The sequence below is a fragment of the Haliaeetus albicilla genome, chromosome 10 (assembly GCF_947461875.1).
Source record: "Haliaeetus albicilla chromosome 10, bHalAlb1.1, whole genome shotgun sequence".
NCBI lineage: Eukaryota > Metazoa > Chordata > Aves > Accipitriformes > Accipitridae > Haliaeetus > Haliaeetus albicilla.
This window is the reverse complement of record NC_091492.1, coordinates 38,630,349-38,655,530: the sequence shown is the minus strand read 5'-3', so window position 1 is coordinate 38,655,530 and position 25,182 is coordinate 38,630,349. Positions and strand designations below refer to the sequence as shown.

Genomic DNA, 25,182 nt, shown 5'->3' with positions numbered 1-25,182 from the left:
ACCTTGCAACTTCTCTCCTAACTTCCTTTGAATCAGTTCATCCACTGGTTACTACTCATATGTAAATTCTTAGGGTCAGTTGTATCAACTGCTGTAACTACAGCTAATCATACTACTATGAACTAGACTGTAGTTTTATACCCAAACCATGGAACTATGTGGCTGGCAATGACTAGAAAGACAAAATTAACATACATTGAAAGGCAAGAGAACAGTCTACAGGGAAACTTCTTGCTGAGGCTCTGATCTAAGAGGCACTGATTTTTAGGGTAACCAGAATTGATACAAACCATTCTACTTTATCATGAAATAAAAAAATCTCTATCATGAAATAAGTCTCTATCATACCCTGATGTACTGCTTATGCAAGATACACTTTCTCCTATATGATTGCATTGTTACAATTTTTCACTGATACGTAAAATTACACATATCTTGAGATTTTTTTTTTGCTGTACTGTACTTACTTGTGTAGTCACTGAGTGTGTATAAGATTGTGATAAGGTTATCTAAACAAGGCCAGTGATCAGGATTACACCTGAGACCTTCTTCAAAAGCATGACGAGCCAAAGGTAGGCGGATTAGTTTTATCGCCACACAACCAATTTTATACCATAGGTTGACATCAGTAGAGTCTAGCATTACAGCCTAGAAAGCATAACAAACAACGTTATTCACATTTCAGACAGGCACAGCCACTTGTCTATAGGGATTGGCACTGCTTTAGTTTTCAGCAGGGTTCTGATTTGGGGACTGAATGGTGGACCAGTTATATCACATATAATGTCAGAAAGTACACATTCAAATGATATATGCTGAAAGGCGTACATCTGTATTTTGGCAAGTTTTTGAAAACACTGAGGTCCCAGTGTTTTATTTCAGCTGTACTGTACCTCCAAGTAAAACTCCATGGCTGTCTCTAAGTCATCCCGTTGTGCTGCCAGTTGTGCTAAGTTTTTATAGGTGGAATATTTTAACATCAAGCCTGGATGTTTCAGCCCTTCTTTCTCATCACCAGAAAGAACTGCCTAGAAATGATAAAATAAATGCAACAGGGGCATTAGGAATTAGACAAGTAAGAAGAACAGCAAACAACTTGCCAATTGAACACTGACATTTCTAATTAGCCAATAAGAAATGAAGTAATACAAAATAAAATAAAAATAGTTTCTAGAGTTTCATTCTCTAAAGGTCACTGACCTCTCGCAGAAGACGAATCTCAAGCAGCTCATGATAAGCTTTAGCAGACTCTTCAAATCGGTCATGTTTCTGAAGGTCTAAAGCTTTGTGGTACAAAGCAAAAGCTTCTGCTTCCTGTGGTTTAAAAAATTAGAACCTATTTTGTAGGGCAACTTTATTAAATATACTTATTACAATATATTTATTATGAGTATCAGTGGTTTCACACTTTCAATACTTTCTGCTATATAGCAGTCCACATCCAGACTGTACAGCAGAGTATTAGCCTTACCGACCTAATATAACTCATTTGAGTGAAGTTTTAGCTTGCTAAAGGAGGGTTCAAGAGATAAGACAGTAACACAACTTTCTTAAAAACAAAGAATTATGGCTGAACGATCCCTGCAATGAGAGGACAAAACTCCCGTCAAGACAAAGCTTCATTAAGAAAACGGCAGGCTTACTTACTTGAGCTTCCTTTGTCTGTGTCTTATGACTTTTGAAGGTACCTTCGTAGTCATCCTCAATCGTGGAGCTGGCATTCAGTGCTGCGATTCGAATCTAGAATGACAGTCAAGGTGGGACAATAAATGTTACATCTACATGTGTCGCAGTTTCCTTTGCAAACTGGATTTTTCTCTCTTTTTTTTTTTTTAACTTTATTTGGTAAATGGACAATACTGAGCGATCTCTACATAAAGTTACAAGAACTGTAATGAATTTAGTCATCACTAATTGCAAACAATAAAATATCAAAACAATCCCCCCCCCAAAATCAGATGAAAAAACAAAATTTCAAGTGTCTTGCAAGCAACAGCTTCCCTAGAACAGACATGTGCATTACAGTGAATTTTTTCAAATTCTTAAATTTATCAATAACTACAGTCACTCCACAAATAAAGTTCTCATTAGGCTAATTTATTCTTAGTCGCAGGGAAAGAGAAATTTTTCTATTTTATTTCTACCAAAACATCTCTAAAACCATCTCAATAAGCCCTTACCATGCTCACAGCTATTGATGCTGTCTTTCTCCAGGACTAGGAGGAAGGGCCTAACACAAACAGGTCTGGAAAGCAAACAGGATTAGAGTATTTATTCTGTCCATAAAGAAAGCATTCAGAAGTAAAAGACAGGCTGGGAATAATTTAATCAATAACCAATTAACTGTCCTATGTCACCACCACCCCATGCCAAGAGATAAATTGCCCTACCACATAGGAACAATAACATTGAACTGAATTTTAACTAGAAACAGAGAATAAAATATGAAGTTAAGCACATCCATTACTTCAGGATGGCTTTCAAGACTCTAGTCCTGGCAGTGAGAGGGGGAGTATAAGTATTGGCAATGTAATTACAGCTATAAGGTTATTCAGTTGCTGTATAATATTTTATGAACATACATTATATTAACAACATTACAACATTAATCCCTTTAATGACAAAAGCTAAAACCAAAAAAGCTTCTTGAATACTCTGACATTTTATGAGCATGAATCATTATAGCTTATGAGTTTATCTTCAGTTCCTTTAAAAAAAAAAGGGGGGGGGGGGGGGGGGGGGAGTTTTCCGCACCTCTTAACTATAGCACAAACCAGAGTGCTCTCTCATGTCTAGAAACCACAGCACTTAATGGATATTTACAGAACAGAAAAAGAAAAAAAATGAAGGTTATCTGTGTCAGATTGACCTTGCAGCAGGCCAGAGTGGCTAGTCAACCCATTGCTCAAAATATTGTCTGCGCCTGGAAATTCCTCTAATTAAAAATGTTTTCATTACTGCTATCCCTGCTAGAACAGAACCAGTGTTTATAACAGAGTTGTCTTTTCCAACTATGCTGACCAACTTCTACAGACTACTTCTAATGCAAAAGCAAGTTATAGCTACTGCATATGCACTTAGATCTATTAAATTTATGCAAACAAAAGAACCTCAACTTTTACTAACTAGTATTTCTTCATTCTGAAGGAAGGATACTAATATTTCCAGTCTTTTTACCACTGATGAAAAGTTTGAAGGCAAAAATATACATTTATAATCTGCAAGTCATTTCTCCTCATAACTAAACCCAGAATTTATATTCTATTAACTGCCTGAAACATTATATTAGTAAAGGCAAGAAATATGAAAGAGTTCTGTGCTGCTGTTTTAGAAAAGCTTCACTGCTACGTGATAAAACCTCCCCATCAATTCAAACAAAAAGATGACACATACAAGACAGGCTAAAAAGTGTCTTTAATATTGGAGACCACATTAATAGAAGAATAAGTCCAGAATTAACCACAGCAGGAAGCAGTGGGAGTTTTGAACTATAAGCTGAATTGACTTAGACATCATGGTGATTAGTTCTGCATGTAGAGAAAATAATGCTTTGACAGGAATTTCATTCATTCAGCAATGATATTTTGCTTGCCCATGCACCACTTACTTTCCTTGCTTGCAGCTAAATCAGACTGACAACTGCACAGCAATAAAGCATTTTTCTCTTTAAGTCACTAAATAAACATTAATAAAACCTCAACTCTCTTTCAAGACAAGGATTCTTTGTCCACTTTGCATATGGATAAAATATATGCACAGAGAGTAATGGTTATCTCTTTCAGAAATATTGAACGCTGCAGGTTTTAACAGAAAGCGCTGATGCTTATGACATCTAAATAAATAAGACTGCATGATCCCAAATCAATTACAAATGTAAATCAAGTCTTTTTAAGTTCACTTACAAATATGCCTATATTCAGAGATATGCTCAAGTCTTTTGCTGAATCCACATAATCTTGCTCAAGATGGCAGAGGAAGTCAACAGGAGAGAGACTACAGTCAAGAGTTTACTTCCGTGGTTACACTGCCAGTGAAACTGCAACTACGGAAAAGGTGGGGAAACAATTTTAACTCTACATTTTATTTTTACAGAAAGTTTGTAACAAATATTTAGCACCTCTCCTCTCTGGTGTTCACAAGTTGAGACAGCATAACCGAACAGAACAATGTAACGCTTTTGAAAAAACAGGACAAGGATATTGCCTCTGCACAGCTTTTATACTGGTGTGTCAGGCAGGTGGGGGGGTTGTTTCATTTTATTTTTTTTAACCAGGCGCTGTACACGGCTATAAACCTAACTGTGGACTGAGTTACAACAGTGTCATAACATCTAGGAATTAAGTATGTCACTACAAGCACTTTCAGAGCAACATAGCTGCATCAATTAGGCAGGAAAAAAAGAATTAGTCTTTAATAAAAAGTATTACAAATCGGTTTGAATTGTTTCAGTTACAAGAGTGTCTCAGCTATAAATCTGTGGCTATGACAGGGGAGCACATCCTCAAAAGGCAACAATACCTCTTTAAAGCCTTTTGCCTTCAAAATCTTTTCTCTTTTACCTCAGTAGTTTAAAACTACTTAAGTAAAAATCTCAAACGTCAGCTCCGGTTCCCACTGCTTGTGTGATTCTCAACTTCAGAATAAGAAACAAAGGGAGTGACTTGGGCTTTCCTGGCTTTTGTTGTTGTTGCTACACTTGGAATCCGTACACTGCAAATACACGTTCGTTTAAAAAAAAAAAACACTTGATTTTGGGGTTGTTTTGGCTTTTTGTTTTTAACACTGCCAAGATCGCCACCGACCGCATTTTAGCAAAAGCCGTTTTTACCGAAATACGGTCACTTTCCGCAAAGAGGAGCGGGGACGCCTCTCACGCTGCTCTTCCCGGAGGCTGGCACAAAGGACCGGGAGCAGGCGGGGGAGGGAGCCCCCGCTCCCCTCTGCCCGTGGCTCCGTGAAGGGGAGCAGCCGACGACCCGCCGCCTCAGGCCGGGCTCTCGCAGCCCTCACCGGCGCCCTGCCCGGGGGCAAGGCCAAAGCCCCGGCGGCCCCGCCGGCGCCTGCCACCGGGCTGAGGCGGACGGGACACTCACCTCGCAGGGCCGCCCCCGGGATGCCGGCGCTGCTCCCGGCCGGCGGGGAGCGACCGCCGCGGGGCTCCCGGAGCGGCTCCCTCAGGCGAGCGGCGGTTCCCCGGAGACGACAACCTCCTCCGAACCCCCCGGAGCCCCGCGCGCCAATAAAGACGTTGCTCATTGGCGGAGAGGCCGTTCCGCAGACAGCCAATCGGAACGCTGGGGACGGGCAGGCGCGGAGGGGCGGGAGGGCGAGGCTGCGGTTAGAGCCGGGTCTGTCAGGCGTCGAGGCCTGTGCCTGTGTGGCTTGTGTGGGGAAAAGCTTCAATAAATTCCCGATGCTCTTTCCGCTGGGTGTGGAAATTATCCCGGAGTTACTGGTTTTCGCTAAAACTTGCCGTGGTGCTAGCCACGGAGATAGGAACATGATTTTATGCCCCTGGGAGGTGTGTGTGTGGGGGGGGGATGTTTCTGTGGGCTGGCAGCGGGACAACGTGAGGCAGCGACCCAAGGCAGGCAGTAACCGCGACGGCTCCCGGTGGACATAGTTTTATTTAAATGCAAGGTGATCATACCGCAGCGAGTCTTGAAGAAAAGGCGTGCCATCTGTAGGGTTCGGCGTTCGGAAGATCTCGCGATGTCACGGAAAGTTAGAGGGCTAGTTGCAGCCTTGTGATGTATCTGTGATCCCGCCTACCCTTGTTAGTATAAAAGGAACTGACTGCGCAATAAAAGGCGGAAGTTGGCGCTCACACTGTGTGTGTTACCTGTCTCTTTCCCTGGTCTGGGGTTGATCAGTGATCTAATCGTGGCACCTTGATATGCGGCGAGCGCTACACCATCTGCCGCCCGACGGAGGCCGCCTGGTGCGGGCGCAGCGGCAGGACAGCCTCTGAGCGGACGGGATGACAAGGGCACGCTCGGGCCTTGCTCCGTCTGTGGGGTGTAACCACAGGTTTAAAGCCACCTCTTGTTACAACAGGTCACATCACACTGGTGAAGTTAAGTTTGTGCTCAGGCGTTTCACTCAATCAGCATTTAGCACTACAAGGAAGAGTCCTCTTCGTCCTGAATGTGTGAACTCTGGGGTCCCGTTCATGGGAAAAAATAATGGCCATCCTTCCATCATGACGAACTTTCATCGTGAAGGTGTGAACTCCGGGGTCCCATTTGTGCGAAAAAATAAAGCCTATCTTTCGGTCCTGACAAACTAAGAACAGGGTTGCCGTGAACAGCAGCACCACACTGTTGTGCTTGGAGAATAACTTCCAAAGCTACCGTGACTCTGTAATACTCTTCTGTCAGTAGTGCCCTTCAGCATGCTCAGGGCTTCGCTGGTCCTCTTGTGCAAATACACAGAAATACTGTCCTCGCTTCAAAGGTTTGAAGCTGGGAAATGGTTACACAGCTTTCAAAATCAGGTCCTTACCTTTGAATTTGCAAACATGCCTACACAGAGTTCTCAAACAAACCAACAGAGGCCCTTTCTGGGAGCAGAAATATTAGTCAATCTTAGGAGGTTAAACCTGGGAAGTTACAGAGTCAGTGCAATGGTAAAAAGATCTACCGTAGCTGACAGATAGTAAATCCAGATGTGAGGCAGGCTCCTTACCATGGAAGAGGGACAATCTGCACATAGCATTCTAGGGAAAGGGATTTTATAACATTATTGCTGAGCCTTAGATAAGGGTGGCGTACCTGATTTTCTCCAGCTAGGAGACACAAGCAACAGAGATGTGACAAAATGTTTCCTGCTTCCGTTGGTTTCTGTGTGTGTGCTCTCGGGTGGGTTTCATGGGGCTGCATAACCCCTTTGCAGGGTATGCTTCTTGAGCCCTAAAATATTGTACGAACCTACTCTAACATTAGCTCAGTGGAGGAAAAATAGGCCATCTCTTCAGATCCACATTAACATAAAAAGCATATTCAGCACCAGCAGTTTATGAAGGAAAACAGCCAGCCACAAGCTCATAGGACTCTCTGAATCTCATTCTGTGCTGACAAGCCCCAGCACCAAAAAAGTGATCAATTGCCTCAGACCAACGTGCAAACAATTCATAACCAAATTATCAATCCTTTGATTAATATTTTAACTGCTCTTATAAAAGAAAGCTCAAAGTCCATGAACCATATAATTTTCTAGATGGTCCTTGACCCAGCACTTCCGCCATGATTATGCATTATTCTAGGATGTTTTGTCAGATAACGCCAGAAGGCAGACACAACATGGAAGTGGGTGGGAAAGTCACACTGAGGACCCATTTTATTCACACGTCTTTGCGTGGCATACTCTTTTCCAAGCTTTCCCTTTCCTTCCTTATCTCTTCCTGCTCAGCGCTGCAATGCTGGGAAAGTCACTCCCAGGTGTCACGAATGAGATTTTGTTACACGGCTTTGGTTTAGCAGCAATTTAGGATTTATTAACATTTTTGAGATAGATCACAAGATTAGGTTGTATAATTTTAACAGTACTTAATCATCAGCCAATGTAACAGAGTGATTGGATGGAATTTGTTACAATTAAATTTGCGACTTAAAGATTAGAAAATGTCAAGGATCACCCAAAACTTACAGACAGAGGTTAAATCAAATCACACGCACAGAGACAGTTAAAACAGTTCTGAACCACACAGACACACAAAATGGTTTTGAACCAAACCACACAGAGACAGGCAAATAGTTCTGAACCAAAACCACAAATGCACACACACAGATAAAACTGTTTTGAACCAAATTTTACCTACACACACGCAGAGGTTAACCTATGATTAAAATTTCCCTTTCATGAGTTTCCTTAATTATTCACTTTTATGTGCCAGCATTCAACAACAGACGGTCAGCGAACCTCACAAAATCGAGCCTTTAAGTCCCCACGAAATCTACCCAGAGAGGCGTCCCAGCTCAGGGCGAGATACTGGGTCACACAGCCCACTGGGGTCTCAGAGAGCTCAAAAGGTCTCACCTTGGATCGCTATTTATAGGGTCTCGAGATGATTGGCTTCGGTCATTATTTTACATTTTGGCCACAATTTGTGTGGAGTCATTCTGATACAAAATTCAGGCAGCAAATGGCCCAGGTGTGGCCAGGGGGTGCCTGGCCACCCCAACGCCAGGCTTCTGCACTTGTAATCATGATAACAGCAGAAGAGGAGGTTTTCCCAAAGCATGCACGGCTTATCCTGAGATGTCAGAGTGGCCCCGGGGGGGGCTGCACCACCACACCAGCCGAGGGCAAGGGGAAGGCACAGAGCCTGCAGTAGTGCCTAGCAGTGGCAAACATGGCCCGAAAAAGGAGAGCCGGGGCACAGGGCAGAGCAGGGTTTCTCTAAAGGAAACACAGGCTTTGGCAAGAGTTTGTGCTTGTTCCTTCATGGGGTAAAAGGACCTCCAGGAAATGAGCTGTCTACGGATCAGAATTAAAGCGATGTTATTTTCTGGATTTCAGAGTATTCGCCTCAAGTTGGTCAAGCCCTTTGCAAAGCCAGGGCTGTCCACGCTCTTCCCTGCAATGAGTACTCCTGAGTTACATGGGTGTCTCAGATTCAGTTCACTCACCTGTTCATTACCTGAGTTTCAAAAACTTCTGGTTGAAGAGACCTCCTGAGAAAATGCAGAGACCTGGGCAGCCATGATACCTATCTCCAAGCACTAAGACCTACAAAACCCCAATGTTGTAAACCAATAAACTGACACTTAACAAAAGAGGCTTTGATACATTTTATTAACCAGATAAGGTGTAGTCCCCCCTAGCCTGATACATGAATTTGTTTGGTATTATATTCCTGACAGATTTTGCAAACATAGAAGATGTTTATGCTGCACAGGGAACAACCAACTTCAAATGGTAATTAGAAGGAATATTTTCAACTATCTTGAGACCTCAAGTCATAATCAAATAAAACTCTAATCAGAATGACAAAGGAGCGCAGAAGCACCCTTCAGCCTTGCATTCCCATGTCCCAAAGGCATGCTCTCAGTTCCTCTGGGCTCCCTGCCTGCAACCTGACCAAGTCACAAAGTGGAAAGGAAACTGATAAATGTTTTCATTACCGGTGGAAGGCAAAGATGACATTACACATAAAAAGTACCGTGCTTCTGTTTTAATAAAATGCCATGTGTATTCCAGTTATAAAGCGAGGGAGTATATGGGTCCTAAAAACCCAAAACATTTCTCTGCAGAGACAGTGAGCTGTAAACACCAGCCACCAAACACAGTGAGATGCTCTGTCATCCCAAAACTCCCTGTAACAGCAGGGTGAGGAAAAGTATTTTGAACAATTGGGCGGATAACAGGAATTAAAGCTGGCAGTAGCAGAATCTTCAAAATATTTTCCTGTGGCACAGCACAATTCTTCACAAGCAACTCCCTCCTCTACAAGCTGCCATCAGCACACAAACATTCAGCTGTGAAAATCTTGTGGACAAGTAAAAGTTTGTAGGAGCAGCCACCAGGGGTGGCAATGGTAGAGCACAGAGCACAAGATCTGACATAAGCCTTAAATAAAAAATTATATAAATGCATAAACTTCCCTTCCGATAATCACATCCCCTTCCAGAAAAGCCTCTTAGGGAGCCTGAAAAGAGAAGAATTTGACTTAGCCAGCCTGGGACCCTTCTGCTGCCAGAGAGAGGATCTTTCCGCCTTGCAAAGTACGAGGCAATCTGGATGAACCCAAGAACCTCTCTGGTCCTCAGTAAAGCCAAATATGTTCTGGAATTAAAACTTTTCACTGCTATGAGAGCTTTTTCTAGACCCACATATGGCCATTTACCAGACTGCAATGGCTTAGCCATAGGCACCGGGAGAACCTTTGGGCTATGAGACAGGCTTGAGACAAAGACCTTGAACTATTTCAGTAAAAACAGTATAGCTGATTGCCCCACTCTTCAGCTTTGTGTGCACAGGATGAAAAGACAAAAGTGAATCGTACAGGTGAAGGTGCAGAGCTACACAGATTTGATCATAAGAGGAAACAAGTAGATAGATGGAGCTGATCATCTCTGGGTTGTCTTCATCATTGCTTTGTTCCAACTGGCCGCTCAAGGGATCACAGGAACGTCATGACTGTTCTGTTCTTGCCAATCTGCCAGGGCTCCAGTGGGTAAAAGCGGATGACAATCCTTTTTTGGGTATAAAAGCAAAAATGCAGTGGACAGGAAACATTATTTTACGACTACGACAAATATTATGCCCAGTTTGCAAAAAGGTAGAAAATCTGCACTAAGCTCTCGCTGGCTCACACTTCACGGTGTTAATTTAACAGAAGCAAAAATAAGCTGTGTACAGGCAGGGTACAAACAGGTGCCAGACTCCATCCACACAAACTGGAAAGCAGACCTAATTTCAACACTGTTTGTACGAGATACATTTCTGAAGGACCCAAGCAGCTTGTAATCTTGTCAGCCATTTACCCTGACAGCATGCAAGAGGCAGGGAAATGCTATTAATCTCCTTGGGGAGATGGCGAAGAGGGGCAGAGAGGGACATGGCTTACCTTCAGGAACAGCCCTGTTCCAGCATTTGGCATGGTGACCCCACAGCGAAGCTCCACCAGTTCCCACGGGGTTCTGCGCCAATTACACCAACTGGAACTACTCACCTTCAGAGAACGGTATTTCCCAGACTGTTCAACAAGCGCAAAGCAGTCCACGGTTTTACCTGGACCTAAACAGCCTGCCTGGGGCTTCGGCACCCAAGAGCACTTAACGTTTGCAATCTACTCTTGGCTCTACGTTCCACCTGAACCTCACGGAGGACGTGGGAACCTACACCATCACCATCATCCCTTTGACCATCTTCCTGTACTTTTCTTCGCTGCGTTTCCCACCCACCACAGAAACCTGAGGAAGAGGCGGTCTCCCCCTCCCTGCCCCCGGGGGCAGCCACGCTGTCCTCGCCCCTCAGGGCGCAGGAGGTGCCGCGGCAGAGACACCCCCCCCCGCCGCCGCCGCCGCCGCCGCCGCCCCGGGGCCGGGCCCTCACTCACCGCTCGGGGCCGAGGCCCAGCTTCGCCGTCAGGACGTCGAAGAAGCGGGCGCTGTGCCGCTGGTTCTGCTCCGCCGAGCCCACCACGCCGATGGAGGAGACGAGTAGCTGGGCGCAGGGCTCGGCCGAGCCCCCCAGCACCATGGGCAGCCCGCTCCGCACCGTCACGTTCACCCGCTGCCGGCAACGCTGGCACCGTCAGTCACCGCCGCCCCGGCTCCCCGGGCCCCGCCGCCGCCCCCCGGCCCCCCGCGCTCACCTCCGCCGGTTTACCCAAGATGTCGGCGGCGGCGGCGCACAGCTCCTGGGCCAGCCCCGGCGGCAGCCGGCCGGCCGGCAGGCTGGTGTCCAGCTCCAGGAACGGCATGGCGCCTCGGCCCAGCGCAGCGCAGCCGCGAACCGTCTCTGCCCGCCCGGCCCGGCCCCCGCCTCGCCGCCGGAGCGGCCCGGGCAGCGGAGCGCCGGCGGGGGCGGGGGCGGGAACGGGAACCGGCAGCGGGGGCCTTGCGCCATCCCCGCGGCTCCCGGGACCGCCGGCAGGAACGCGGCGAGCATCTCGACCTTCCACCCGCCGCTCGCCTCGCACCGGCCCCGGGGGGGCTTTGGCCTTTGGCTTTCCTCTGTTTTACCCCGATTTGCAGGAGCTGGCTTTCGGGCCTTTGGCTTTCCTCTGTTTTACCCCGATTTGCAGGAGCTGGCTTTCGGGCCTTTGGCTTTCCTCTGTTTTACCCCGATTTGCAGGAGCTGGCTTTCGGGCCTTTGGCTTTCCTCTGTTTTACCCCGATTTGCAGGAGCTGGCTTTCGGGCCTTTGGCTTTCCTCTGTTTTACCCCGATTTGCAGGAGCTGGCTTTCGGGCCTTTGGCTTTTTACAGTGTGCGTTGGTGGGATATGTATAGGAGACTGTGAGGGCAAAATATGTCATCTCACTGAACGGAAGGGTGAGACGAGCTTTGCGATGGTCCTTACTGCCGGTGGGAAGTCATTTCTGGTCACCGCGACGGACGCTTCCGCGCCTGTCTGTGCAGGGAGGGTTAAGAATGGAAGAGCAGTGATCTCTCGGACCAACCAGCACTACAAGAAATTAAAAGGCAAGCAGAGAGGTTTATTGTTTTATCCAGTATATATAATTACCAAACTAGCCTCTGCAATCAGGACTTTGAGCTCCGAAGTTGATAAAAGTGACCCCAGCAGGCTGGCTCGCAGGGACAGTCTGATCTACAGATCAGAGGTGTCTAATCTAGAGATCAGAGGTTTCTCAGAAGCTGAACTACTGTCCACTGAAGGTTACACGTGCTCATTTACAGCAAAGGTTATGAGCCCGCTAGATTAAAAGGTCATCTCATTTAAGACACAGCACTGTTGTGAAAATTGGCCCTGTATAATGTGACATTTTGGTTTTCTACAGTTCTAGGCAATCCTAATGAAAACTGATGGAATTGCTCATTTTTTTGATGGGGTCATTGCTTGGCCTTCACTTCTGCTAATGACAATACTGACACGAGGAGCAGTGTGTATAAACCAGCCAGCAATAAGGCTGGAAAAAAGATTTCTAGGAGAGAGCTTGTGAAGACAGAGACCCAACCAGAGAGGGGACAGGGCATGGCAGGCTGGCGGGGGGTGGCTGCTTGCAGTGGTAAGCAGTAATACAGATGCTCCCTTCAAATCCAGGAAAGCAGCAGAAGAAATAACCCAGGAAAACTGTTAGATTCTAGGGTTAATTTACAGAAAGATATCATCTTATAAAGAGAACAGATGATCCTGAGTTTGTCACCAAAATGAAGGCAGTGGGGGTGTTCAGCCACCTTGCAAACCCCGGGTGCAAGCCCACCACTGCCTGATTGCTGAGAGTCATTGCCTCCAAGTAAGATGCCATTTAGGCTCCATTTTTCTATTTCTCTTTCATTCCTTCAAATACTAAAAATATCTTCCAAGGCCAAAACCCCCACATGACAAGAAGCCAGCATATCAGGCAGCCTCCAAAAGGAAAAGAGAAGATTCAAGTATCAGATGTCAGCAATTACAACAGGACACGGGGCTGTCACGAACATCTTTAATGATATGCGTTGTCCTTCGCTTGTGATCGTTCACCATGTGAATGGCAGATTGTTCATGACCTCCCAGAGTTTTTAAACTAAAGACATTTGTTTTATTGTTTCTGTCTTGGAGAGGGTGATTAAAATGCTTGTAGGGGGATGAACATACAACCAAGAGAAGACAGCACAGCAGCAAGTGCTCTCAAACATGCTCAGCCTTTGGAAAATCATGGTGGCTTTTTTCCCTCCTGCAGACATTTGCATGTGTCATCACCCACTTAGCAATTCCACTCTCAAAATTATCAAAAGAATCAACGACTTCCCACTTAAAATTTAACTCAGTTGTAGACAATATTTTGTAAATAAAACATCAGTAAAAACATACTATTTGGCTAATGTTTAGGAAGAAAAGAAGGGTGGGAATGAACATGTGCCTGTTTGTAATATTTTTGGTTCATGAAAAGAGAGGGCTTTCAGTTAGGTCTCTTGTCTTTGTAGAGAACATAATTACAAAACAAGTTTTCCTGCTAATGCAAGCTGAAGTATATAATAGAGTCCTCTTTCCAAACAGGGAATTTAAAGATCTCCCTAGGCTCTGGACTAAATCAGTAGTACCTAGAACTGAAACCTTAGTGAAAAACATCACCAGAACACATCTGGTTTTAGAGAACTTAACAGCAGAAACATCACAGCCAAGACATGGTAGTACTGGAAAGAAAAGAAGCTATTTGATTAGCGAGAGAAGCTATTCCTGAATTATTTACTCATTTTGTCTTATTCTTTCCAGGAAGAGTTCTTGGGCAAGGATTTCAGGGTAAGGTTCAAGGGCAACAACTATTTATGAATGGAAATATGCACAGATATATAACCCACCAGTTTCTGCATCCTTTACAATTTGTGATTTTCAACTGAAGAAACTAGAAATGGTTGGATTCTCTCAGTTTTACCTCATAAATTGTGCTGCAGTACAGAAGGGGTTTGTATTTGAGCTACAGCTAACCAGAAATAAACACAGCCAAGGAAGAGCCCAAGAGCTCCAAAACAACTCTCTGCCCTTTTATTGTGATGCAAATGTTGCTCAATGCACAAAATCTCTCTTATTACTTCAGCTGCACAGGGTGACTTACTTGGTGAACTTCCATCCAAAACAGTCTCAGAAAAGCACATCTAGATTTATTCCCCCTCTGCATTTTCTAGAAGAAATGTGGATTGCTATTACAGTATTATCGCAGAAAAAAAAAAATTTATTGCTGTTATATTCTCTTTCAAGAAATCACTGTGAATGCATTCTTTCAGTGTATTCCCTATATAACATCAACAGAGTAGGTAGGCAGTTATTCGAAGGCTGTGGCCACCCTCAGCTTTTTGAAGTTGCTTAGTCTTTACCGCACAAATCTCCAAGAACAGCCCCTGCCACATGTGTACTGGCAGACCGAGCACCAACAAAACCCAGGCTTTCAGAAATTGAGAGTAGTGGTTAGACTGAAGAATTAACAAAGATTCACAGTTGTAGATGAATATGAAGAAACTTTTCACAGGAACCTAAAGGCAAATAGAAGAAGTGTGGAATGTACATGGACAGCAAGATACCTCAGCAATAAGAAATTTAAAAGAAAAAATAAAAATTCAGTGTCTTTTTTTCACTTTTGAGACTGCCTGTAGTTTTGTGCTGTACTTGTCTATGCAGACATGTGCTGGGAAAATGAGGATCAGGCACATTTTGCAGTGCTTGTCACTTGAGAAGGAGCTGCAAATGTTAAAAACACATGAAAACAATGATCCTCATCCTATACAGTTCTCTTAATGTTCCCAGTTTGTAGGCTGGCTCCAATTTTGTCAGGAAATACCATTCGTGTCTCTACCATCTCTGAGAAGACTGACGCTGAAATAAAACCCAGATGCACATGTTAAGTGACCTGTAGGGCCTCAGCCTTCTGTATAAAATTAATGTTTCAGGTCTTAAACCTTCCCCAGCTACCACCCCCAAAGATACAGGAAAGGCCTGGCGGGGGGGAAACACCCTGCAATTTTGCAATTTCTGTGTTAGAATTACAGTGCTCTTTCCAGTTACATGTAGAACTGGAGGTCAGAGAAGAAATTAAAAAAAAAGGGCAGGAAAAATGTAAGATAGGTTAATTCATTTCAACATCTTCATCAACATAGGTGCCAGATGCTCTTTCAGCTGTGGATCAATTTGAATGTTGGTCAGTTCTTTGATATTGAGGATCATCTCATGGGCTTGGAAGAAAAGCTCCTTCCCCACAGCATCCTCCACCCGCCTGCGCCACTCCATCAGCCTAGGTCTGTCTTCAAAGATGTCACAACCAACTCCAACAGGCTGCAGAAAGGGGGAGAGAGCAACAAGTGAGGCATTGGGCAGTCACTTCTTCACCAAGACAACAGGCACCAAAAGTCTACCTGCAGGTACAGGTAGAGGAAAAAAAAAATGAAGAAGAGCTCATAAAGGAGCACTAGGAAGGAGGAAAAAATCCTCTGGTCGGGTGTATCTATCTGGGGTACACAGAAGCTAGCCTATATTTAAAGGGCACTTACAAGTCAATTCCTGAGTGCCAGAACAGCTGTTAGGAGCAGCAGAGATGACTACGGCTTCCTGGGAGTGATTTTCAGCTACAGCATTGAAGACATGGAGGACTGACAGTTCTAGGGACAACTGTACAGTCCACAGTATGGAGTGCTATATTATATAGCAAAACCACAACACAAAATGCTAAGCGTTTAATTGAACTGATGTCTTAATTGACATAATCTATCCCCCTTCTACTTTCTGCCTGTGCCACTCTCTGGAACACACTGCTGTAGAGAAGCAGAACTGCTATTTTTCAGTCTCTGGGATATAGAACTGGGAGAAAGAATCACTTCTGGGCTGCAGGATCCAGGCCCTGATGGTCTGGCAGAGAACAACCAGTTTGTAGCGGACTTAATTTCATTGCCTCCATCTGAGATTCAGTCTTGCATCTTCCAGACATGACTTGGGCAAGTACCATGTGAAGAAGAATATTCTTGTATGATAAAAATATTCCTATATCCTTTTCTTATTTCATCAGACCTGTCTGCTATTGCTTCTCACTTTTATATATTACCTCCTTCTCTGGAGGTTAAAAATAAAGTCCCAATAAAGGATGAAGGAGAAGTATTGTTAGAGAAAAGAAACAAAAGGGATCTGTTGCTGCCAGCTTTTTAATTTTTTTAACTGGTTTTCTGAACCCACTCCCATATTCTCCTCATTGTCTTAGGCTAGTTCTGTTGAGATATGCCCTCATTCCTCTTTCTAGTGAAGTGTTACCACATGCTGCACCCCTCCCTGCCCAGGAGCATCTGTTTTCCCTTGTGCTGAGACTTCCTTACCACCCTCCAGCACTCACTTGCATCAGCTCCACAATGGCCACAAGGTCTGCCAGAGAGATCTCGCTCCCGATGATAAAAGCCTTGTCCTGCAGAAACCTCTCCTCAAATTGCTTCAGGGAAGTGGACAGCCCCTCCATAACCTCCTGGAGCTTCTCAGAGGGCAGCGGCTGCCCTGTGAAGAGGGGAATCAGCACCTGAGGAGAGAAGAGACTTAAGAGTACAGTCATCCATCTTCTCATGGATCTGGTGGGAGTCGTTTACATTACACCCCATGAACTACTTATGATCATCAGTGATCCTGCAGCAAAGCTGCAGGAGGGGATGATGCTAGAGCTTCACAGGCTGCTACAGTTCCAAGTAGCTCATGGACAGAGAGCACAGAAGCAGTCCTAAGTGGCTGATCTGCCCTGACAGTAACCTCCGGCTAAGGGGCAGCAATATGGAGAACGCAATCAAGGATTCATCTTGTTTTGTGCCTGGCAGTTGTGCCCTCCCGCTCCACCTTGGTGGGTTACAAAAGAAAAACGGGCAACAGCTCCAGGGAAGACAAACGTCTGCCACAGTCACCCCTGCTATGTCCTCCGGTTTCAACAGCCTGCCCACCAGCCACCCGTGCTATCCACCCTGTTGTGTAACTGGGTGCTGGAGGCAAGCAGACAGGCAGGCAGCTGCCTGTCCTGCAGTGTGATGGAAAGGAGGACACAGTGGTGGCTGTGGCAGGGAGCGTAGGAGGGACTGGAATGCATCAACACTGGCTGGAGAGGCAGGAAATGCATGACAGTAGCCAGTGAGGCTGGAAGTGGGCAAGTACCATTTTTACACCAGCCTTTCTGTGGCCTCCCAAGCATCATTTTTTAAATCACTAGAATTTTTTTCCAGAACAATCATATAAGCACGGTCCTTGTCTCCACAGACTTGCGGGCACAGGAGGTAGTTGCCTTTCTGTGAGACTTGTCACCATTCACAGAGGCGTATGCACTGTCAGAGCCCGCAGTGCTTCACAATTACGCTGCCTCCACCTACCACAGCTAAAGAAATACAGTTTATTTAGAGAAGCAAAATTAAAGATATAAATTTCCGTCAGTGGGAACGGACTGGATTTCTACTTACTGCTAGCATATTCAACAATTCAAATTGGGATTGCTTAATCCAAGCCAGGATTTTTGCCAAATACATGTGGAATCTATTAAATCAGAAAATTCATGGCCAGTTCTCTTCCTAAGTGGTTCCAATTACGCATGATGGGGTTGCCAGGTATAATCACTTGAAACAGCATCTTCATCCTTTTCTGTATCTCAAGGTAGTCTACCTTCTCCCATGTCTAGCTAATATGCCTTCTGTTACATGGTGGCTTTATACGCTTCCCTATTTTCAATTATTCTGAGGACCTTTTCTGTATCTGGGTTATCTAAGCAGCAGCAGCAATGAGTTGGATTTCTTTCCCTTGGAGCACTGCAATAACAGCCTGCAGAAACTGGAAGAAACTGCTTCTTGTATGAATCTGACTCATATTTGAATTGCTTCTCTGTGCCCTCTAGCCAAGAATTCAAATGTCAATAAATCAAAAAAGCTAAATGAGTCCTGATATGCTTTGTTAGGCACAAACAAGGACAAACTTTACACAGGAAGAGTGAAGTTCTTACCTGCTTACTGGCAACCCTGATTTCATCTGAAATTCCACACCACAGCTGTACTTGCAGGACTGTATTTGCACCTGGGTCTCTCCAAGAATAGTTGCATTAACGGTCTGGTGAGTTAGCTTGAAATAGGGGTCCAGCAAAATCATCTGATACTAAATGATTTTCTGTTGCAGGGTGATTCTGGTAATTTTGCCTAAATGTAAATTGATCTGACCACACTCAATAAAGAAATTCTGCCATTCTCTCTCTGTCTCTATTCTGTCTATCCCTGAGCCCATTTCAGAGAAGTACCTAAGTGTGCTGGAAGCAGAAGGCTCCTTCTGGATTTCCACCCTGATGAGGCCACAGGGACTTGCTGTATGAAGAACACAAGCCTTTCCAGCAATGAAGCACATGCTCGCCAAAGAAGCAAAACTTCTGCCTATGTGCACACTCTGCACAGCTGTGCAGTGAGGGGGAGGCCCTTGGAGGCAATATCCAATCTGTTATATATTTGTTCACAAATCCAGGCAATGGAAGTCTGTTGGGCTTTGAGACCTTCTGTACGAGACCTACTTTAAGGAAAAAACCAAAATGACCAAAGCTGCTTTTGCCAGATCCTGACATTGAGCAATTAGGAACAGCTCCCTCTCTGACAGCTCCTCTCAGCTAGGAATGGCCTAGGTTTGTTATTTCAGCATGACAAACTCTTTCTGAACTGGGGCTGTTCAAATGCTTAGTATTCTGCCAGGAAAACATCACTTTATTTGCATTTTAATATTGAGTCTCCTTACCTTGATCCACATGGTCTTAGGAGCATTAGCCCGGATGTTAGCATGATGCCATGAGAGGTATTCATCTACCTGGGCCCGTTTTTGTATGTCTGCTGGGTACCAGTGGTCGGGAGTTTTGTACTTTCGACTCAGATACAGCAGAATGGCAGTGCTGCTCAGACATTAACAAGAGAGAAGAAAGTGGTCAGGGAGTCATGATGCAGAATGCTTTTGCCTAAGCTCTCTCTCTCCTGCCCCTTCTGAACTTGCTGCTTCCACTAAAAAGCATTCCAATCAGGATTTCCAATGGAGTCTACGGACCATATAGAGGCATCTAATTCATGTTGACATCAGAGATGGCACTTAATCACCTTACTCCCGTGAAAACTTTAACCTGCTGGAAAATCACAGCACTGTTCTGTAGTGCAGAGTACTGCTGGACAGTACCGGGGGTAAACAAAAAATAAACCTCCATAATCATCTATCAGTAATGTTAACCTCACTTGTTCCTCGACTGTTCTGACCCATGTCTGCGAGACCTGCGTATGTTTATGTGCCTGTGTACTAAATGAAACTCCCTAATGGGTTATGTTGCCTTTTCATCAGATCTGCCTCTAGCCTGCAGCTTCCACTGAAGTCAGTGGAAGTCCCAAGAAGGAGAGCCTACAGAATCTTTTTGCGTTTGTCCAGATGTTTATACTTTCACTAATTGGCAGGAGAAGTCAGATGGAAAAATATCTTAGTCATGTGGAACAATATGTAGGCTGTTAATACAAAAAGAGATGCCACAGAAAATCCTGTGCAGACAAAACAGAAGAAAATGCAGACCCTCCTACTATGCTGATACTACTATAGTTCAATGATGTCAGTATTATGACACCATTAACCAGTCTCCATATTAATCTTATAATGTAAACCCTAAATTTTATCAAGTAGGTGTTTGCTTGGCCTTTATGACTAATTCAGATAAACAGAATTTTTTCCTAGCATAAAAAGGATTTTTATAAGCTTTAAACATTTCCCAGAAATGTTTACAATCCCATTTTGAGGTAAGTGCATTCAGGGTAAGATCAAGAAGTTAAGTCAGCTGATTTGTTTATATTCTGAAAGATAATTCAAACAGAAAATGGAGACAGAGAAAATGAGGTTATACTATTAAAAATAACCAACACGTTCATAAATTCTGTGATCCTTAATCATTTAGCAGGAATGACATCTCCTAAATGCTGCACAGATTACTGGTACCCAAGGAAGTCTAAGGACTGAGTTCTTACCATTCTGCTAGGGTGAAGTCTCCGTCCTTTAGTGCTGGTACTTTCTTCAAGAGGCTGACTTTGCTAGCTCCTTCACTGTTTGATGGGCCTAAGAACATGAACAGACAAGTCAGAGGTTAGAAGTGTACCTGCCAGTGAATGATAAATCAAATACCTGTAGCCAACTGGACAATCAGTGAACTGTATTAGGTTTTCCCTATATGGCGATATTTCACAATTAAAAGGTAATGAAATTCAAGAGTCAGTGTAAAAGCTATCTGCAGAGGGAGGTCAGCTCAGGCCAGGCACGTGGCATGGAGCAGTTCACACTTCTATACAGGAATTCTATTGCTTGACTCAGGTACCAGTAACACTTGCAAAACTTACTGAAAAAAATCACTCCCCGAGAGGCACTGACATACCACAATGAAGGTACTGGTATTGAAAACACTATTGCAGATAACCAGGAACAGCTGACTTGACTTGAGAACAGTGTGTCCTGTGGCTTTAGAGACAGGGGGCAGGGGAGACAGAAGTTAGGGTGAAGACAACTGAGTACCTAAAAAATACTTAATATTTGACAAGGAAGCAAGGTCTGGAAAAGTTGAGTTTGCATGCAGAGCATCCTCATGAGGGCAGACAGTTGCTATTCCTACTCCTGTTCCCACAGGCAACACCAAAACAAAGTAATCTTCCTGCAGTTTGTAAATGTGGCTGACTAGCTAGGATGGAGTCATGATGGAAAGCAACTGAAAAGCCTTGTGCCCACAAAGACCACTGCAGTGGCTAATTAATCAAAGAGAACCCAGCTGGTTTACAGACACACAGAGCAAAATCTTTTCCCTGTTTGTTTGTCTCTGAAGAGCAGAGGGAATTAAGCATTTACAAAGAAAGTAAATGCTGTCAACAGAGCTGATCCCCCAGCAGACACGCAGTTGAGGATGTTTCCAGAGTTTTTGCTGGGATGGGAAAAACATGAATGCCAGCAATACAACAGTAGACTCATGAAATAATTCACTCTGCCATGGTGGACATTCGCTAGGGGCAGGGAAGCTCAAACACCTCTACCCTGCATTACGACTGGCTCTGTGCTACTCCTGGCTCTGCATGTCAACCTACCTCTGTCAGGAAAATGCAGGAGGAAGACACTATCCCGTAAGAGTTTAAACTCCACAGTCCCTTGGAGTTTGGAGGCATTAACAGCTGACTATCTAATCAGGTCTTCAGTTTCCTGCTGCAGGCACTGGACTTGCCAGTCAGCAGTTAAACGCTAGGGAATTGTACAGAAGTCCAGGAACACCTACGTAAGAAAAGGTGCGAGGAGTTTGTTTGCTTTGCTTGTTTTACGTGCTCTCTAGGAAACATGACATATAGGGTGCAAATCCTGATCAAATCAGCATGATCAGCAGGAGATCTCGTACAAAAATACCTTTGTTAAAAAAAAAAAAAGTAAGGGCCGTTAACTAAGGGACAGTGATCTACATTCCCAAGAACTATTTGCCCCCATTCAGGAGGTAGTGGCAATGTCTGCTTTACTGGACAAACGTGCAGCAGGAAATAGTCTCTAAGAAATAAAACCAGCCTTTGGACTATCACATTTATTTGCAGTTGGCTTTGGGAAGAGGTGGGAGAAAGGAAGGTTGCTGCATTACAAATTACAGGCTACTTTCCCAATATTGATTTCACATAATGAGACAAATCAGGCAGAGCAAACATTACCACCCTAGCTTCTACCTTGTTTCTTCTTTGAGAAGTCCTTTTTAAATTTCTGGCGTAAGTAGCTTCATCAGAGACTAAGGCTGACATCCATCTGCGGTCTGAAGGGATTCAAGCCCGTGTCTTCCATCTCACTGGGAAATATCTCTGCCTACCTGCAGTGATGGTGGCCTCCAGCTTAGCTGGGTAAGAGGTTCCACATGCACAGCAGAACCAGGCAGCATTGTCAGGAGAGGTAGGAAGAAAGTGCTTCTTAAGAATATGAGCCAGACAGAAAGTGCAAGTTAAGCCTAATAATTGAATTTTAATATAAAAAAAAATCCCCAAAAAACAAGCCCCGCTTGCCAGCAGACAAAGTATAAGGACAAGGTGCCTTACACCCATGATTTATATCATAAAAACAGTGAAGCAAATTTGTGTAAATCTACTATAATGCAAGGCGCTGCTCTGGGAAGCTGCTTGGTCCTGTGCTTTTAGAAGGGCTCCAAAGGCCAGTGGTCATCACACACCCAGCTCTGGTGAGATCTGTAGAGTTCAGGTGGTCCTTGGAAAAACGCAGCAGAAAGTTGCAAGTCAATAATGCTTACAACTAATGATCAGTCAATTCTCAGACCTAGCTGTCTGGTTGTTCTGCTGTCTGTGTTTATTATCCAAGGTAGTGGGCAACTGAGAAACAATATGAGAAGTAAGCAGCGGGTGAGGGCAGCCTGAATCAGATTTCAGCCTGCTTTCATTGTGCAGCAGTCCTAGCAGGAATACAGAACATCTTAGCACCCTGATGGGACTAACATGTCATCACAGCAGGTTGAACAGTAGGTCAGTGTCTGTTACACAGACTGTACCGCAGCCCAGAGATGGCACCTTATTTGCTTTGGCTCGTACAAGGTCTTTACATACATACATAAAAGACCTGTGCTGAGACTCCACCACTGAGCTGCAAACTGATAAAAGCCTCGGTATGAACACTAATTCCAGGTTGCTTCATTGGGACCGACTGCTTATTGTATTAAAATACAGACCAATATTTGTATTTGCCGTTTAGCAGAGTTTAAGCTTATGCCTCTCTTCCAGCAAGCAGAGCTGGCCTTTCTGCCTAGTGGTATTAGGTGGCCTATCTTTATCATTCCTGTGATGTTGACTTGACTTACGGTGCTGTTTAACATCAGTTGCATCTGGTGCAATTAGTTCTCGATGTCCCCCAAGGATATATATATACACACGCTGTGTGTATTGCTGGGCTTTGAGGAGTAACTTCAATAAGCAGAGTGTACACTGTCAAAAAGCAGGGCAGGCTGCACACAGGAGGCATTATTAAGCATAAGTCATAGTGCAGGGAAAGACATTTACCGGTGGGTAAAAAGAGCAGTGGAAAAGATTTCACAGAAGTAGAAAGGAAAAAAAAGTCAGTCTATTTGCCAATCACGTCCCTGCTTAATCATCTCCCCAGCCAAGGATTTCCAAGTACTATGCTTTGCCTTAGGCAAAAAAATAACAATTTACTAGGAAAATGCAATATGTAAATAGGCAACAGTCATCTTGTACAGTTGGACAAGTCTGAACAGCTGAGTGTTTCTGCTAAGTACACAGTTCCCAGAGCACTCCTCGGCTGTCACTGTGACTAATTTGCTAGAAATGGCTGGAGGAACATTCCTTGGGGATCCACAAAAATAGATGTGGCACAGCTATGAGTCCGCTCTGGGAATAAGAGCTGCACGGTCAAACCATTGTATTCAGGCCCCTCGGCAGCGCATGCATTTAAAAATCATTCAGGTTACCAGAGGAGCTAGCCCTTCCCTCCCAATGGGCCAAGCCGAGCTTCCAGGGGCTGGGGGCAGATTCCGCTCCGATGGACAAGTCTGGGCAGGCTTGACCTGTTCACCCTCCCCAGGCAGGATAGGACCCTGTCCTGAGAGGTCACCAGGGTGAGACCACAGATAAGCCTCCTCTGAGCTCTGCACCCCTGCATCCCCCTCACAAATAGGTGATGTCCCGCTTCCACTAGCTCTAGCATTTTGCTAGCTTCCAGGGTTCAAGCACGTCCTCCTTCGGCTGAGGCTGAGCCTCCCCAGGGAGGGGACCCTTGCAGCGCTATTCATCTGGAACAGTCCAAACCGGCTCAATAGTCAATTCCCAGAGAACCAGCAGCAGCCCGGGGCAGGAGAGTGAAAGGAGGCGGCGGGACCCTCTTCAGGGAGCCGAGCCGGAGGGCTGAGGGCCCGGCACCCCTGCACGCTTCTGCTCCTCTGTCAGGGAGGCGAAGGGGCTCCTCTGGGGGCCGTGAAAGCAACCCCCCCCCCAAAAAAAAACACACATACCCAACGGGCTGCGGGATCCGGGACCGGAGCGACGGGCCCTTCTGCCTTAAAGGTCGCGGCCGGGGCCCAGCGCGGCGCTCGGCCCTGCCAACGGCCGGGGGCTCAGCCCGGCCCCGGCCCCGGCCCCGGCCCCGGCCCCTCCGACAGCCCCCGCCCGGGGATCGCGTTACAGGGCCGGGGAGCTGCCAGCGCCCCGGAGCGCGGCCTGTCCCCTCCTCGCCCGCGGGGCCGCAGCCAGGCACCCAGCGCCGCCCGGGATCGGGCCCGGCCTGACAGGACGGACCGGTGCCCGCTGTGGGTCTTCCCCCGCCGCTTCCCCTCACCTGTGCGGGGCTGCTCCGCGCCGCTCCCCGCCGCCGGCTTCTTCCCCAGCACCGAGTCTGCCAAGAGGCAAGAGAGGGGCGCTGAGCCCGCGGCCCCCGGTGGGCTGCGAGCCGCCCCGCCGCCCGCCGCCCACCCCCGCCTGCGGGGCGGCTCGGTGGCGGGCGGGCGGCCGCGTCCGTCCCACCTTTGAAGAGCTCCACCTGCTTGAACTCGAAGGGGATGTTGTTGCTGCGGGCGAAAATGTAGATGGAGCGGCAGGGCTGCGAGAGCAAGTCCAGGTACAGCTCCAGCCCCATCCTGCCGCCGCCCGGCCCTGTCACCCGCCGCCCGGAGCCGCCCGCCCCGCCTGGGCAGGCGGGAGGCGCCCGCCCCCGGCCTGAGGGGAGGCGGCGGGCGGCGGCGGCCTCCCCTGGTGTGAGGGGCGGGCGGCAGCGCTGAGGGGAGGCGGCGGGCGGCGGCGGCGGCGGCCTCCCCTGGTGTGAGGGGCGGGCGGCGGCGCTGAGGGGAGGCGGCGGGCGGCGGCGGCGGCCTCCCCTGGTGTGAGGGGCGGGCGGTAGCGGGGCCTGCGCCTTGAGGGTGGGGGGCTTCGGGGGAGAAGTCTCCTGCGGGGGGAGGACGGGAGAATGCCGGAGGACCCCAGGAGGGCGGGGAGGCACGGCCGGAGACGGGGAGACGAGACGGGGGGGGGGGGAGGACGGACGGACACGACACAGGGTTCCCC

At 46.3% G+C, this 25,182-nt stretch overlaps 3 protein-coding genes across 9 annotated transcripts in view; all 3 read right to left on the bottom strand.

The window, feature by feature from the left end:
• CABIN1 (calcineurin binding protein 1) overlaps positions 1-5,243 on the bottom strand; it is a 121,081-nt gene extending 115,838 nt beyond the window's left edge. For all 5 annotated transcript variants that reach the window (XM_069795116.1, XM_069795119.1, XM_069795118.1 and 2 more), the window contains exons 1-7: positions 5,094-5,243; positions 3,903-4,042; positions 2,181-2,245; positions 1,648-1,740; positions 1,201-1,314; positions 894-1,028; positions 468-648 (exon numbers count right to left, since the gene is read on the bottom strand). In XM_069795116.1, the coding sequence (XP_069651217.1) occupies positions 468-648; positions 894-1,028; positions 1,201-1,314; positions 1,648-1,740; positions 2,181-2,183 (526 nt within the window). In that variant the 5' untranslated portion in view covers positions 2,184-2,245; positions 3,903-4,042; positions 5,094-5,243. The remainder of the gene's footprint in view (positions 1-467; positions 649-893; positions 1,029-1,200; positions 1,315-1,647; positions 1,741-2,180; positions 2,246-3,902; positions 4,043-5,093) is intronic.
• Positions 5,244-8,779: 3,536 nt separating this feature from the next.
• DDT (D-dopachrome tautomerase) lies at positions 8,780-11,579 on the bottom strand. Of its 3 annotated transcripts, XM_069795113.1 has the most exons (4): positions 11,321-11,579; positions 11,063-11,238; positions 10,571-10,643; positions 8,780-10,196 (listed from the first exon to the last, which is right to left on the bottom strand). In XM_069795113.1, exons 1-4 carry the CDS (start codon positions 11,426-11,428, stop codon positions 10,116-10,118), a joined length of 438 nt encoding a protein of 145 aa, XP_069651214.1. In that variant the 5' UTR covers positions 11,429-11,579; the 3' UTR covers positions 8,780-10,115. The 3 variants fall into 3 exon arrangements, with proteins under 3 accessions (XP_069651214.1, XP_069651215.1, XP_069651216.1); XM_069795114.1 differs by lacking the exon at positions 10,571-10,643 and having other exon boundaries at positions 11,321-11,551; XM_069795115.1 differs by lacking the exons at positions 8,780-10,196; positions 10,571-10,643 and adding an exon at positions 10,663-10,699 and having other exon boundaries at positions 11,321-11,573.
• Positions 11,580-13,098: 1,519 nt separating this feature from the next.
• Positions 13,099-24,839, bottom strand: LOC104325941 (glutathione S-transferase theta-1). The gene is made up of 6 exons (XM_069795112.1): positions 24,646-24,839; positions 24,461-24,517; positions 20,128-20,215; positions 18,875-19,025; positions 16,479-16,655; positions 13,099-15,433 (listed from the first exon to the last, which is right to left on the bottom strand). The coding sequence occupies exons 1-6, from the start codon at positions 24,755-24,757 to the stop codon at positions 15,233-15,235; spliced, it is 786 nt and encodes a 261-aa protein (XP_069651213.1). The 5' UTR covers positions 24,758-24,839; the 3' UTR covers positions 13,099-15,232.
• Positions 24,840-25,182: the final 343 nt, after the last annotated feature.

Excerpts from the sequence above, each read along its gene's own strand:
- DDT (XM_069795113.1), bottom strand. The coding sequence starts at position 11,428 with ATGCCGTTCCTGGAGCTGGACACCAGCCTGCCGGCCGGCCGGCTGCCG. Across the intron at positions 11,239-11,320 it reads TCTTGGGTAAACCGGCGGAG|CGGGTGAACGTGACGGTGCG; the intron begins GTGAGCGCGGGG and ends CGTTGCCGGCAG. Across the intron at positions 10,644-11,062 it reads CTGGGCCTCGGCCCCGAGCG|AACCCCGTGGGAACTGGTGG; the intron begins GTGAGTGAGGGC and ends TAATTGGCGCAG.
- LOC104325941 (XM_069795112.1), bottom strand. The coding sequence starts at position 24,757 with ATGGGGCTGGAGCTGTACCTGGACTTGCTCTCGCAGCCCTGCCGCTCC. Across the intron at positions 20,216-24,460 it reads CGCGGAGCAGCCCCGCACAG|GCCCATCAAACAGTGAAGGA; the intron begins GTGAGGGGAAGC and ends TCATGTTCTTAG. Across the intron at positions 16,656-18,874 it reads CTAAGACCATGTGGATCAAG|GTGCTGATTCCCCTCTTCAC; the intron begins GTAAGGAGACTC and ends TTCTCTCCTCAG.